Consider the following 14991-nt stretch of genomic DNA (forward strand, 5'->3'; position numbering starts at 1 on the left):
TGTGAGCAAACATGTGATTAATCACCTGATCACTTGATAGCTGCTCATAAAGGTCACTTCTACCTTGCAGTAAGGAGTGAGATGCTTGATAAATGTCTCATTCACTGTTTTTATTCATTTATTATTAGAGGCTTTTTGAATGTAACTCAGAGTAATACGCCACACGAAGGAACAAATTAGCAAAGAAAAGAACAATCTAACCAGCTAATGAACAACTTGACTGATTTACTGACTCACTAACCGACTAACCAGCCAGCAAACAGCCTGCAAACGCAACCAAGAGAGACGCAGTGAGAAGTAATGAAAGAAAGTGGAGAGACATTTAGACAAAGTGAGAGACATTTTCTCTGAGAGCTTCCAGTTAGTTTCATTTCTGTAATAGCAGCACACACAGACAAACAAAACATACCCTCAGTCACACACACCTTAGCACACACACATGCAGACAGCGCTGTTGATTGTGTATTGCCTGTTTGTTTATTAGCTTGCTGATTGAGCGGCTCTGCCTTCCTCAGATTGGATGACCTTTCCAGATCCTTCCGCCGAGTCCGCTAAGTAGATCGGACGGCGAACGCGACGGAGGGACACTTTACTCAGATTGTTACCGAATGAGAAAAAAAGCAGGCGGTCATATGTGTGTGTGTGTGTGTGTGTGTGTCGCTGTTTGTACACACTCACTCTGCCTTCATTGGTTCAATTGAAGCCTCATCTCCATATAGTTTGTATGCAATTACATCAGAGCGGCGCGCTGAGTGCCTCTATATGATTGTGTCTGGATACTGAGTGCGACTAGCTGCGTGTGTGTGTGAAGGATAATTTGAGAGAAAGTGCAGCGATTCATGCTCAATGTGTGTGTATATGTTTATTTTTGTGTGTGTGGCTTTATGGGTACATTTGTGCAGGCTTGAGAGGTATCTGTGTATGAGAGGCAATTTGTGCCAGAGAAAAGCTGTTCATGCTAAATGTGCATGCGTGTGTGTGGTGGGGGGGGGGGGGGGGGGGGGGGGGGGGGGGGGGGTTTTATGGGTAATTTCTGTTAGCGAAATGTGTGAGAAATTGGAGTGTGTACGTATATACATTTATATGCATATACATGTGAGTGTGTGTGTGTGTGTGTGTGTGTCAGTCGAGATGAGTGTGCAGGATAAGCGTGGAGTGAGTTTCTAGTGGCTTGTTGGTGGCTCCCGGGGCTTTAAAGGGCACGTCCGTCAAAACATGGCACAGCCGAATCTCATTCACCTGCAGTGAACAGATGAGAGGAACATGATCTCACACACACACACACACACACCCTCTGTTCACTTTCAGAGGACAAAAAGTACATGACAAAGGTTGTAGACATCACAATAAGATTGTTTACTGGTGTAACTTTACCTTGATTCTGCTCATCTGTTGTAACATAACTTAATGAATGACATGTGAAGGGTACATTCATCATAAATATAACTACTCTGAAGCACATTTCATTTTATGTTCTTCTCCCTGTTCCGTAGTTGTGATGGTTGCAACCTTTAGTGTGGGAAAATATATTATTACATTGTCGGTGCTGGAGTCAACGCTTCATCAAAAGCATTACTTTTACTTGGAGCCTTATGATGGAGTTTAAATGTAAAGTCTGTCCTGTGGGCGGTGCTAAAGGTAAAGGTCATGGGTCATTAAAATCAAAAGGGGATGCTCAGGCAATGCCACGCCAGTCTGCTTGTTGGATGATGTTGAAATTTCTGGTGCACAAGTTAAACTTTTGGTCTGATGTCAATTTACAAAAATAAAAACTCCTAAATTGATAAATTTCTTTTGATTGCAGCTTCCGCAGCTTCTGTGTTGGTGAAACCAATCGTAACTACTGATTGATTAGAGCACAATAAAACAAATAAACAAACAAAAAACATAACAAGGAATCAGGTAACACGAACACAATCTCAGGATAAATAAGGAGGTGGTCAGGAGGGTACCTGATTTATTTTATCAAGATCATGAATATCCACAGTATGTCGAGTGACTGAATCCTGTATGTCCTTCTCCTTGTCTTCCAGGCTGAGCTGATCTCCAGTCAGTGTGAAGCCCAGCGAGCTGCCCTGGAGCAGATGGCCATCAAACTGAGCAGCCTGCAGTATCCCTCAACTGCCAGCAGGCGGCACTACAGCCAGCTGGCCAGGAACAACAGGTAAACACACAACAGACGAGGACAGAATATATACTTCTACATCGAGTCTACGCCGTAGCCGGTGGCGTTGGCTAGAACCCTGCTCGGGACTGTTTTCTTAATCCCGCTCCCAATGATTTTGTGACCATTACCGCCTGCTCCCGCTACATGTGTTTTCCACTCCCACCCGGTCTCGATAAACTTTGGTCATGGTCTTGACTTGGTCTCTGTTTGGGCACTGAAACAGACATGTTGTGGCTGAAGATGATCGATGTTAAGCAGCAGTTACTTTTAGTGAAATTACTAAAATGCTGAAACGAGACAAGGCGTCGGAGTAGATGGAATGTACGACCCTTGAACCGGTCGAGGCGGAAGAAGGACACGGTTGAAATGCATAGGAGGAAATACAATGCTTCCAAGCTGACCAATCACAGTTCTTGTTGTCTGCGTCGCTGCTACATGTAGTTAAATTTTGGGGGAGTTGCACATCAGGCTACTGCGTAGATTCGACACAGGTTTAAATTGACCTTAAGTAAACTTGTTGACACAGTGACCAGGACAGTGTGTGGAGAAAAACTGGATACTGTATTCCAAATTAGCATTCATTCATTTTAATAAAAAAGGTTTTCCTCACTCTAGTGCTCCTGGAGCCTGTTGGCTTACTGCACACATGAAAGGAATTAAACTATGTAGCTCATGTAGACTTTCCAGATGTGTTCGAACTGAACTGATCAAATCATCAAAGTCATTTTGGGTGTTTGTGAAGCTCAGTGTGTCAGAGTGCTAATTTGTCCAGAGCACACTGAGTTAAACTTTCCCACACCCTAACAACGATTTCTGTTGCTGTGTTATCGTCTCAATGTAAAGTCTGTTGGAGGGGTCGGTGGCTTCAGGGAGAGAGACACAAACACACATGTGCAGTGCAAAAACCAGGAAGCAAATTGGGAAGAAACTGAGTGAGCAACTTTAACAGGAGTGAGCAGGCACCATCTTGTTCTTGTTCAGGGCAGTGGTGGCTTTTAGATGGGAGAAAGCGAGTGTAAGTTCTTGTTCTTCTCTCATTACCATCGCTGCGGTGCCTTTGAGCGAGACCTGTAACTCCCAACAACTGTTCCTTTGCGGCTTCCAGTTGTGAATGTGCAGGACTGTACAATATATCCTTGGCCGATGCCCTCAATCACAAGTATGTTCTCTGTGCACGCAACCATCAGACAGCATCGATAAATAATAGAACAGACGAGTAGAATAAAATACAATGGAAGAGACAAAAAGTACCGGATGATTATTCTCCGTTACGATGAGAAAATCACCCCGACGGAAGAAGAAGAAGAAGGAATACACAGCGACATGTGACACACACAGCTGAATGTAATCATGCACACACAGAGTTTGAGTGTTAACAGCAGTAATCTTGTGTGGCCAGGCTCGGCGCGGCGAGCGGCGTCTTTGGTCACGCTGCCTGTCGGCGTTTCATCCGCTGCTTTGAGGAGCCTCCCTCCGTGGTTATCACTCACACGCAGGGCACACATACACACACACACACACACAATGTAAACATAAACACCACTGTATGCAAATGAAAAATGGAGCTAAAGTTGCTCACTCTCAGTCTGTCGTATGTTTTGTTTTGGTGACTTTGCTGGTGTTGTCAGTGTGTCGTCACAGTGACTTACATGAAGGATGTCCTCACTCTCTCACACTCTCACACACACACACAAACCCACTGTTTAAAGTGAGACTACAGTACATTAGCTGTCTCTGTGTGATTTAAATAAAATAAATATAAGTGGTTTCACACGCACAAATGTAAATGAAATACTCATTTTGTTCCTGTTTGTGTTTCTCAGTCCTCTGAGGTTGTAATGTTTCAGTAATTTACATTGGATGTGTTAGACACTAATTGGTTATTCATATATTAGCTGCTGCTCTTCAGATTCATGTGTGTGTGTGCAGTGCAGTGGTGTGTGGGATGAGTTTCATATTAATTGGATGTTTCCGGTTTTTCTTTAGCTGCTGTGAGTTCAGCCCAGTTGAGATTTCTGGTTTTGGTTCAGTTGTAAAGAAAATGAAGGTCAGACTGAATTATTTACTGATCTCACACAAAATAATGCCACAAGAAATTAAAAATAAATGTACAATGGACACCTTTATTTTTATTAGTAATAAAGTAAAATAAATTGGTTTAATGGGGGGGGGGTTGTAATCACTACCAAATCAAGGAATTGTACCATTTTCATTATTATTGTTGAAATGTTATTAAAAATAATTTACATTTTAATAAAACTTAAACTTAAAAATATTAATAATCCAAACTGATGAACATGTTTTCTTATAGTTTGAGGGTATAAAAGTGAGAAAAAATTGAATGACTCCTCACATAATCCTGTTTAGGATGAGCTATAACTAAATTTAAACTTATTATAAAATACATTAGAGAGTAAATGAATAATAATAATAAATGAATGAAGGAATGAGAAAATAAGTGAATGAATGAGTAAATGATTGAGTGATTAAATCATCGTTTTTTAAAATAAATGACAAAAAGAATTATAGTTAATAGTTAGTTCATTATATCAAATAACTGAATGTATAAATAGAAAGTGAATGAGTGAATAAGATATTAACTGTATTAGTGAGTGAGTGAATTAATTTATTATTAAATAATAAGAGAAACTAGTGACTGAGTGAATGGACAGATGGATGAATAAGGGATGAATGCCTGGAGGATGTCACCAGGTGCCTTGTGCTGACAGTTTTGTTGTTGTGCTTTTTGGTCTCTGTAGGAGTGAACTCATTAGAAGGAGTGAGTGAATGAGTGAATGGATGACAGCAGGAGGTGCTGTGCTGCTGCTCACTGACAGTTTGGTTTGAGTGTCTCTGTAGGATGAATCCATTAGACAAGACGAGTGTCAGTGAATCACCTCATAAATCCAACAGAGTCTCCGACTGAAAGGTGACGGCTGCCAATATGACTCATTCAACCTTTCACTCTATCATTTCATCCCCCTCTCCTCCCTCCCTCCTCTTCCTCACAATCCTCACCTCCTTCCTCATTTCTACTTCCCTTCATCTCTTTTCTTTCTCTCAACTTCTAGCCTTTTGTCTCTGTTTGCTTTTTTCCTTCTTCTCCTCTCCTCTTCGCACTCCTTTGCTCCATTTTCCTCACACCTTTTTCTATTTGTTTTTCTTACTTTCCTCTCACTTCCCATCATCTCTTCCCCATATCCTACTTTTTCCATCTTTACCTGTCCTTCCCACTTCCCTTCCTTCCTCTCTTACCTTCTTTCCTCCTTCCTTCCTTCCCTCCCTCCTCCTCTCTCCTCTCCTCTTCCTCCCTCTCTTCGTCCTGCTCTACGGCGGATGATGAATTGGAGACAGTGGTTACAGCTGCTATCGCCGTGGCAGCAGCAGGCAGCAGAGAGGGAGAGGGAGAGTAGCAAGTATTGGGAAGTGATGAGAAGAGAGAGAGAGAGAAGTGGAGGATGATGACAAATCCATCCATTTAAGCATGATTGGAAAAACAATGCACCCACAGTTTACACTTTGCACCAAGACGTCTATTCTGAAACCTGTTCGTATTAAAACAAAGTTTGAAGTTTCAGTTTGAAGTAGTAGTAGTAATAATAATAATTATTATTATAATAAAAAATTAAAATAGAATAGTTAACTACGACCATAAGAGAGTAATCAATGGCCAAAATAATGGTCACACTTTTAAATAAGCTTGCAAGTTTGCTAAAAGATTGTTAGCAGGCTTGTTAGCTTTGGGATATTTATTCTTCCTCTTAAAAAACATTTGATTGAGCAAAATGGTGTTCAGTGTGTAACAAAATGCTGGCTAGGGTGACCAACAAACCCAGCGAGCAGTCACTACATCACCAAGCTGCGTCACATATTTCTTGATGATGCAGATTACTTTCCCTGTGCCACTTTCTGCTGTGGCCGGGACATAAAGAGGTCACATTGTGCTCATTCTCCGGTTCATCATTTTATTTAGGGGTTGTACCAGAACAGGTTTTACATGTTTACACATTGCTGCAGCACCTCTTTTCACCCTGTGTTTTGAACACTCCGTTTTTGTCTTTGTTTGGATTTGAGATGACTACGAGACAATCAGAAGCAGAGTAGGGAGGGTCCTGAAAAGCAAGGTAACGTGGTCCAAAACAAAGCCGCTTCAGCCGGTAAGCATTACTTCGGTACAGCTGTACAATGTTTGAGCCCGAGTCTGATCCCGAAACAAATACAGCGTCTTCTAGACATGGCGATACCACTAACTCCACTCCAGGGCTTTTCCTGGCTCAGAATGGGCCTTTGGGGGGGTGACTTCACGTGACAGTAAGCAATCCAATCTGTGTACCATAGTGTTTTTAGCTGATGCTAATTTGCAACACCCCTCCCTAGAAGAAATAAAACATTTCAACAGTGAGGACAAAAAAGTATAGTACAATACATTACAGTAAAACACAAGATAAAAGGCGCAAACAATAAGTCATACTTACAGTTGTAGAGGTCGTAGAGTGAAATTGAGTTTTGTAACTCCCTTCTGCTGCATAGCAGACAATAAACATTAATAAAGAATCGATTATGTAAAAAAGGTAAACATAAATAAACTGTCATCATTGGAGCAGTGCTGAGGATGAATTAAAGTTTAAGAGTCTGATAGCTTTGGGGGGAAAAGTTGCTCTGCAGTCTGGTGGTGCGGCAGCAGAAACTTCTATGTCTCTTCCCAGAAGGCAGCAGGGTGAACAGGCTGTGGCTGGATGATTACTGTCCTTTAGTATCCTTTGGGCTATGCGTATTTACCTCACCTCACCGATATCACTGATGCTCAGGAGATGGGTACCAATGATCTTCTGAGCAGTTTTAATCACCCGCTGCAGAGCCCTCCGCTCCTGAGCCGTGCACATCCCATGTTGATGTTTCCAGACAGGATGCTTTCTGATACTCCTCTGTAAAAGCTGACAAGGACTTGGTGTGGGAATTTGGCCTTCTTAAGCTTCCTCAAGAAATACAGTTGTTTCTGAGCTTTCTTCACCAGCGTGGAGATGTGAGACGGCCATGTCAGGTTCTCTGTGATGCTGATTCCCTGGAACCTGAAACTGTTCACCTGCTCCACCTCAGCACCGCTGATGTAGACAGGAGTGTTTGTCTTTATCTCCTTCTTCCTAAAATCAACAATCAGCTCCTTGGTTTTGCTGACGTTGAGCAGTAGGTCGTTCTCTGACCACCACTCTGCAAGATTATGAGTTTCCTCCTGATATAAAGTCTCATCGTTGTTTGAAATTTGCAGATGACGGTGGTGTCGTCCACAAACTTCCCAACAGAGTTGTCGCCATGTCGGGGGATGCCTTTCATGGGGGAGATTATGTTGAATGCTGAGCTGAAATCCACAAACAGCGTTCTCATTTCCTGAGTCTTGCTCAGGGACACATTGGTGGATATTTCGCAGTGGGAGATGAACCCGGGTGTCCCACACCGAAGGCATGCGTCTCATCGCCACCCATATAACAATAAACAATTATAACAATTTTAATAAAATAACAAGAAGCTTCTGGAAAATACAAACAAATTTTGGTTTGAACCAGAAAGATGAAGCTCCTTCATACCCTCCCTAAAAATCCTTCCTAAAAATTTTTGCTGAACTGCTGCAGTCATGTAGAAGCAAACTCCAGGCTTTGTCAGCACGCCATGACATCACTGCTGGGTGTGGCTCCAGGTTCAGCAGAGCCCACTGGAGATGGGATTCAACCTGATGATGACGAGGTCTCACAAAACCCACCTCAAACCTATGTACCATGTACTTTAATTACATTTTGAAAAATTAAAACTTAATTCTCACTTTGAGAAATGTCTGTATGACTAGTGTAGATATCAATATGTTTTTTCATATATTTAGATTTGCACAAATTCACATGATACCCGCTACATTTTATTATACCCGGTGTTGACTGGAATTAGGACGAGTTAGAAATAAATAATAGATTCTTCTAATTCAAATTTCCTCAAGTGACTAAATGTCAGAACGGCTCACCGTAACACTCCCACACGCTCCGTCAGCGCTGCGTGACAGAAAGCGAACCTGACACTTCAAACGCTCTGCAACTGTCCCGGTGTCGAACGCAGCCCTGCAGTGCCGCCACATCGCTCCTTCCTCTCCGATTTGTCTGTTTTCTCGTCTTCCACCCCCCGAGAGATCCTGTTTTACAAAGCGTTTAGTTAACATTAGTGTGAGAACAAGACGGAAACGGGGGAGAGGAGGGGAGGAAGGGGGGAGTGGAAAAAAACGACAAACGACAAGAGAAAACAATCTGTGCGAGTGTTGTATCTGCTTCATCTGTCTGAGTCAGTAAAGGGCCGCTCTGCTCGTCGCATAATGAGGAACGCCGCCTCGGGGGAAGGAAGCAGCGCTCGCTTCCTTTGCTTTTCTTCTTCCCTGTTTAGTTTTATTTTATTGAGAATCACTTGCAGTGGAGGACAAGAGGGTGTGAGGAGAGAAAAGTAGTGAGACTAGGAAAACGATGGAGGAGATGAAGGGGGAAGAGCAGGTGGGGTGATGTTGCTTGATTTTGTGTTTCGTTTTAATGTAGTTTTTCGCACCTTTTTTCGCTAAGAACAGAAAGAGGAGTTAAGAGACAGAAGAGGGGAAACATGTCCTTACACGTTTGCAATGGGAGGGTATTTTTTCTTAAGGACAAAGTAAGGACATTCTTAGAAAGTGAAGACAGTTTGGAAGGCATCTTTGTACTTTTTGGAAAGTGAGGAGATTTTACAGAGTGAGGATATTTTGGAAAGTAATGATATTTGACAAGAAGATGTTTTAGAAGGTCGTGGGTTTGAACATTGGTCGTCCCGGCCTTTCTGTGTGGAGTTTGCATGTTGGGTTCTCTCCGGGTGCTCCGGCTTCCTCCCACCATCCAAAGACATACAGGGTGAGGATATTTTGGAAAGTAATGATATTTGACAAGAAGATGTTTTAGAAGGTCGTGGGTTTGAACATTGGTCGTCCCGGCCTTTCTGTGTGGAGTTTGCATGTTGGGTTCTCTCCGGGTGCTCCGGCTTCCTCCCACCATCCAAAGACATACAGGGGGAGGATATTTTGGAAAGTAATGATATTTGACAAGAAGATGTTTTAGAAGGTCGTGGGTTTGAACATTGGTCGTCCCGGCCTTTCTGTGTGGAGTTTGCATGTTGGGTTCTCTCCGGGTGCTCCGGCTTCCTCCCACCATCCAAAGACATACAGGGTGAGGATATTTTGGAAAGTAATGATATTTGACAAGAAGATGTTTTAGAAGGTCGTGGGTTTGAACATTGGTCGTCCCGGCCTTTCTGTGTGGAGTTTGCATGTTGGGTTCTCTCCGGGTGCTCCGGCTTCCTCCCACCATCCAAAGACATACAGGGTGAGGATATTTTGGAAAGTAATGATATTTGACAAGAAGATGTTTTAGAAGGTCGTGGGTTTGAACATTGGTCGTCCCGGCCTTTCTGTGTGGAGTTTGCATGTTGGGTTCTCTCCGGGTGCTCCGGCTTCCTCCCACCATCCAAAGACATACAGGGTGAGGATATTTTGGAAAGTAATGATATTTGACAAGAAGATGTTTTAGAAGGTCGTGGGTTTGAACATTGGTCGTCCCGGCCTTTCTGTGTGGAGTTTGCATGTTGGGTTCTCTCCGGGTGCTCCGGCTTCCTCCCACCATCCAAAGACATACAGGGTGAGGATATTTTGGAAAGTAATGATATTTGACAAGAAGATGTTTTAGAAGGTCGTGGGTTTGAACATTGGTCGTCCCGGCCTTTCTGTGTGGAGTTTGCATGTTGGGTTCTCTCCGGGTGCTCCGGCTTCCTCCCACCATCCAAAGACATGCGGGCGAGGTTAATTGGTGTCTCTGTACTGTCCTTAGGTGCGAGTGTGACTGGTTGTCTATCTATGTGTGGCCCTGCGATGGACTTGGCGACCTGTCAAGGGTGTGCCCCGCCTTTTGACTGATGTTAGCTGGGATTGGCACCAGCCCCCCCGCGACCCTGTACACTGGATAAGCATTTGATGATAGATGGATGGATGAAAATAAGTTTTCAGCAAGTGAGGACAGTGTTTGGCATTTTTGCTCTTCTTGAAAGGCTTTTTAAGGGTTAAGACTTAGTTTTAGGGTTAAGGTTGGGGCTAGGGAATTATGGGTATTATATTGACAAATAAAAGTCCAGTTTGTTTGTGTCTACATGTTTTAATGTAGTTTTTTTGTGAGGAATAAAAAAAGGAGTTAAGAGACAGAAGAGGGGAAACCTCCTTACACGTTTGCAGTAGGAGGGTATTTTTGTAAGGACATTCTTAGAAAGTAAAAACAGTTTTGACGGCAATTTTGTACTTTTTGGAAAGTAGGACATTTTTACAGGGTAAGGTTATTTTGGAATTTATTGACATTTGACAAGAAGATGTTTTAGGATGAATGTAAATGAGTTTTAAGTAAGGGAGGACAGTTTTGGAAAATGTTAACTTTTTGTGAAAGAATTTATGAAAAGTATTGTGTTTTTTGAAAACGCCGGAGGATATATTCTCTTTTTATTAGGCTTTTTGAGCGTAAAGACACTATTTTAGATTATATAGGAATTATGGTTATTATATTGACATAATAAAGTACATGTTTGTGTGTACATGTTTTAATGGAGTTTTTTGCACCTTTTCATGAGGAGTTAAGAAACAGGAGGGTATTTTCGTAAGTAAGGACATTCTTAGACAGTAAAGACAGTTTGGACGGCAGTTACCTTTGTCGACATTTTGGAAAATGAGGGTGAGAATATTTTAGAAAGTATTGTGTTTTTTTAAAACTGCGGAAAATATTTTCTCTTCTTCAAAAGGCTTTTTGAGGGTTAAGAATTAGTTTTAGGGTTAAAGTTGGGGGCTAGGGAATTATGGGTATTATATTGACATATAAAAGTACAAACATGTTTGTGTTCAGGCTAGTAAATGCGTTTACTCACTCAAACGTGAATCCCATTTGAATCAAAATGAAACAGAGATGGAAGTGGTTATTTCTCTCTATTCTTGTATCTATAATTTCATTCATAGTTTACCCTCTCTACTTTGATGGCCCGTGAAGTTGCTGTCTATGTGTGTGTGTTTTGTGTGTTTGTATACTTGTATTCTGGGAAAATGTGTGTGTATACATGTGATTATTATAAGTAGGCGTGTTTGGGTTGTTTTGTATATTTGAGTCTTTGTTTTGTGTGTGTGTGCTTTAAAAAGTGAGTTTTTATGTGTGTTTGTGTTGTCGTGAGAGAGCTGTCAAACTGTCGACGGCGGCGACCGGAGATTTCCAAACAATTTCACTGCTAATGTTGAGAAGCATGTTGGCGATCCCCTCCGAGACCAAAAACCACCGAATATATAAATAATAAACACACACACACTCACTCACACACCTTAACAAAACGTCTGACAGTAATGTGTGTGTTTGAGCAATCGGCCCCTGTTCCAGCAGCATAAATATTTGATGTGATCCTGTGTCGAGGAGGAGGAGGAGGTGAGAGGACGAGGGAGGAGGAGGGTGAGAGTGGGAGGGGTGAGGCGGAAAGGGGACTCTGGAGGAGGGAGAGAGGGTGAGGGAAAATACTGTGGGGAAGATAAAAGGAGGAAGGAAGAGTTAGAGGAGGTGAACAGTGAATGTGGACAATATGAGGGAATGTGGGAGGGAGAGCAATGACAGGGTGAGTAGGAAATTGAGAAGGAAAGAAGAATGAGGAGGAGGTGAAACGAAAGCTGATAGGTGGGGGTGAAATGTGGAAAAGGGAGGAGGAGGACGGATGTGGGATGAAGCAGGAAGTGGAGAAGGAGGTGAATAAGAAATGCCCTAGGATGAAAATGACCCTCTGGACAATCTCTCCTTGCAGCAGCCTGGTGGAGTCTGTTCATCAGGAGAATTCAGCCTCCCTGGTGGATCCTCTATTCACCCTCGATCTCCTTACGCCTAAAGTCCACTGACTCTGGCTACGGCGCGTTGCAGCTGCGCCGCGGTTGCCGGAGCTAATCGCGGCCATTATAGTTAATGCTTATGAGACCACCAGAAGCGGCTCTCCGCTGTGCAGAGAGTAGTTAGCAGGTCTGTTTGTGATGGAAGCCGTGTCAAGCAGAACAGAGCAGATTGAACTGGGCAGACAGGGAACGGCATAGAGAATCCACTAAATTTTCAAAATAAAACACCGTGCGGAGACTCCCGATTGTAAAACAACAATGAACACTATTAAAACAGACACAAAAAGAAACCATTTAACTACGTAACCTACTTAACCATAGAAAAAGCACAGACAGCAAACACTAATGACCTAATCAACAAAATCTAAACATGTCCGCAAAATCAGGCAGGCAAAACGCTCTGATTCTGAAATACTCCTTGTGGCGTATGCAGCCGGAAGTTGACGGAAGAAAACGGGGTCACAGAGAGGCGCGAAGAAGGTAGTGGAAGCATTAAAACAACAAATTAATTACAAGTCAATAACCTGGTCCGCTGCTGAAACGCTTCTGAGACGCTACCAGTGGACGCGCAGCTGTAACATGCCGTAGCCGGAGTCAGTGGACCGTTTTGGTTTGGTTGTATTTGGTTTGTCTTTAGTTTAATTTCTCCTTAAGATGGAAGTACAACAGAATGGAAGTACAATAAACCTATTTCAAGTTAAAATGTGTGGTTTCCACTGCTTTGTCCTTCCATCATTGACATTTGAGGTATAGTTGCAGTTCAGTTAAGAGTCGTGTTAAGCCCAACCACATCAGAAATGTTTATAGCTCTTCCGAAGTGTCTGTCTCAAAGGCGGGGTGAAAATCCAGCCATCATAGTGACGCTGTGATTGTTTAACTGTGGGCATCATGACAGTCCCTCCTGGAAGACATTCATAGTGTTGCTTTCGGTGGTACACATAAATAGGAACAGAAGTACAGTTGCAAGAAAAAGTATGTCAGCCTTTTGGAATTTCATGGTTTTCTGCATAAATTTGTCATAAAATGTGATCTGATCTTCATCTAAGTAAATGGTACTGACAAATATAATGTGTCTAAAATATAACACAAAATAAATTCTGACCCCTCGTGTCAACATTCAAAATGGCAGTGAAAAAAGTAACAGGTTGACCGACCCCCCCCACCCCCTTCGGCAGCAATAACCTCAACCAGGCGCTTCCTGTAACTGTGGATCAGACCTGCACTTCATTCAGTAGGAATTTTAGCCCGTTCTTCCTGGCAGAACTGCTTTAGCGCCGTCATATTCTTTGGAGGCCTCATGTGTACGGCTCTCTTCAAGTCATTCCATAGAGCCTCTATCGGGTTGAGGTCTGGGCTCTGACGTGGCCACTCCAAAAGACGGATTTTGTTCTGTTCGTCCAAATAGTTCAATCATCAGTCCACAAAACATTTTGCAAATACCGCTGTGGAGTGTCAGTGTGCTCTTTTGCAAACGTCAGGCGTGCAGCAATGTTCTTTTTAGTAAGCAGCGGCTTCCTTCGTGGTGTCCCGCTGCAGATACCCTGCTTGTTGAATGTTTTATGTATTGTAGACTCATGCGTGAACGGAGATGTTAGCCAGTGGCTGTCATTCGGGGTTGTCTCTTTACCTCATTGATCAGTCTTCATTGTGCTCTTGGCGCCCACTTCTTGGTAGAGTAGCAACAGTCCCAAAGTGTCTCCATTTGTAGAATGTCTGCCTAACTGTAGACTGGTAACTTCTAAAGTCTTTGAAATCACTTTGTAAGCTTTGCCAGCTTTATGTAAATCAACAATTCTCTACCGAAGAGCCTCTGAAAGCTCTTTTTGGCAAGGCATGGCTCACATAAGCGTGTGCTTCTTTTGCAGAGCTTACTCCAAAACTTTGAGGAGTTTTTAATCAGTCAAAGTAGCTGTAGTCCACACCTCCAAACTCGAGACTCCAGGTGTGTTAAAACCTGACTCCAATTAGCTTTTTTGAGGTCATTAACTCAAGGGTTCACATACTTTTTCCACAAGCACTATGAGGTTTTTTTGGTTGTTCTCAATGAAGACCTGAGGGATTATTTTAGACAGATAATATTTGTCAATACCTTGACTGAAGATCAGATCACATTTTATGACAAATTTATTCAGAAAACCATGAAATTCCAAAAGGCTTACAAACTTTTTCTTGCCACTGTAGTCTAATGCCTCATGCAGACTACACGAATTTTAGAGTCGGCCGATGGCCTTTCCGCTCAATCTACACAACTTGCCGCCATGTGACTGAAGTCTTGAAGTCGTTGTGGCGTTCACACTGATCGGTGACTGATCAGTGACAGGAGGTCACACACTACGCGAGCTGACAAGGACACCCTATGTCACCCAATTTTTGTTGCAATGTTTTGCAAATTTTTGACAAGAAAACACACGTGAAATGTGAAACTTGAAATGAAGCAAACCTGCACAGGAAACAGCTGTTGTTTGTTGTTATAAAGATGGCAATTATAAAGACAAAGACTGTGGGAGAAAGGATGGATTAGCACACGCAGGTAGCAGGGATCATCTGAGCTACAGAGAGAGCTGGAGGGGAGTAAAAAGTGTTTAGCAGAGAAAAAGTAGCTGCCGGCTCTCGTTGGCTGGATCTGGATGTCAATTCGGCCGACTCTTCCAGATATTTGGCGTGCTAGATATCTGGCAGATGGCCGTTTTGATGCGTCATTGTGTAGTTCACACATAACGACTGCCGACCGCCGATCGATCGCTGATTTACCCCAGATCACAGCCTGACGGTCGCCGAGCTAAAAATCGTGTAGTGTGAACTATAGGCTTAAGGGATACGTGTTGTTGAGAGAATTTCAAAGCCTGGCTCCTTTCTCACCTCCACACTCTTCGACAACCTCCAG

At 42.8% G+C, this 14991-nt stretch overlaps 2 protein-coding genes across 2 annotated transcripts in view; one reads left to right on the top strand and one right to left on the bottom strand.

Annotated features, from left to right (window-relative positions):
- The window catches only part of kcnh5b (potassium voltage-gated channel, subfamily H (eag-related), member 5b), a 1142829-nt gene that overhangs the window by 759625 nt on the left and 368213 nt on the right, over window positions 1-14991 (bottom strand). The gene's annotated exons all lie outside the window — the stretch shown is intronic.
- Window positions 1-14991, top strand: part of akap6 (A kinase (PRKA) anchor protein 6) — a 207656-nt gene that overhangs the window by 89933 nt on the left and 102732 nt on the right. The window contains exon 12 of the mRNA XM_046062163.1: window positions 2034-2164. Within this exon, the coding sequence (XP_045918119.1) occupies window positions 2034-2164 (131 nt within the window). The remainder of the gene's footprint in view (window positions 1-2033; window positions 2165-14991) is intronic.

This window comes from Micropterus dolomieu, linkage group LG11 (genome assembly GCF_021292245.1).
Source record: "Micropterus dolomieu isolate WLL.071019.BEF.003 ecotype Adirondacks linkage group LG11, ASM2129224v1, whole genome shotgun sequence".
Taxonomy (NCBI): domain Eukaryota; kingdom Metazoa; phylum Chordata; class Actinopteri; order Centrarchiformes; family Centrarchidae; genus Micropterus; species Micropterus dolomieu.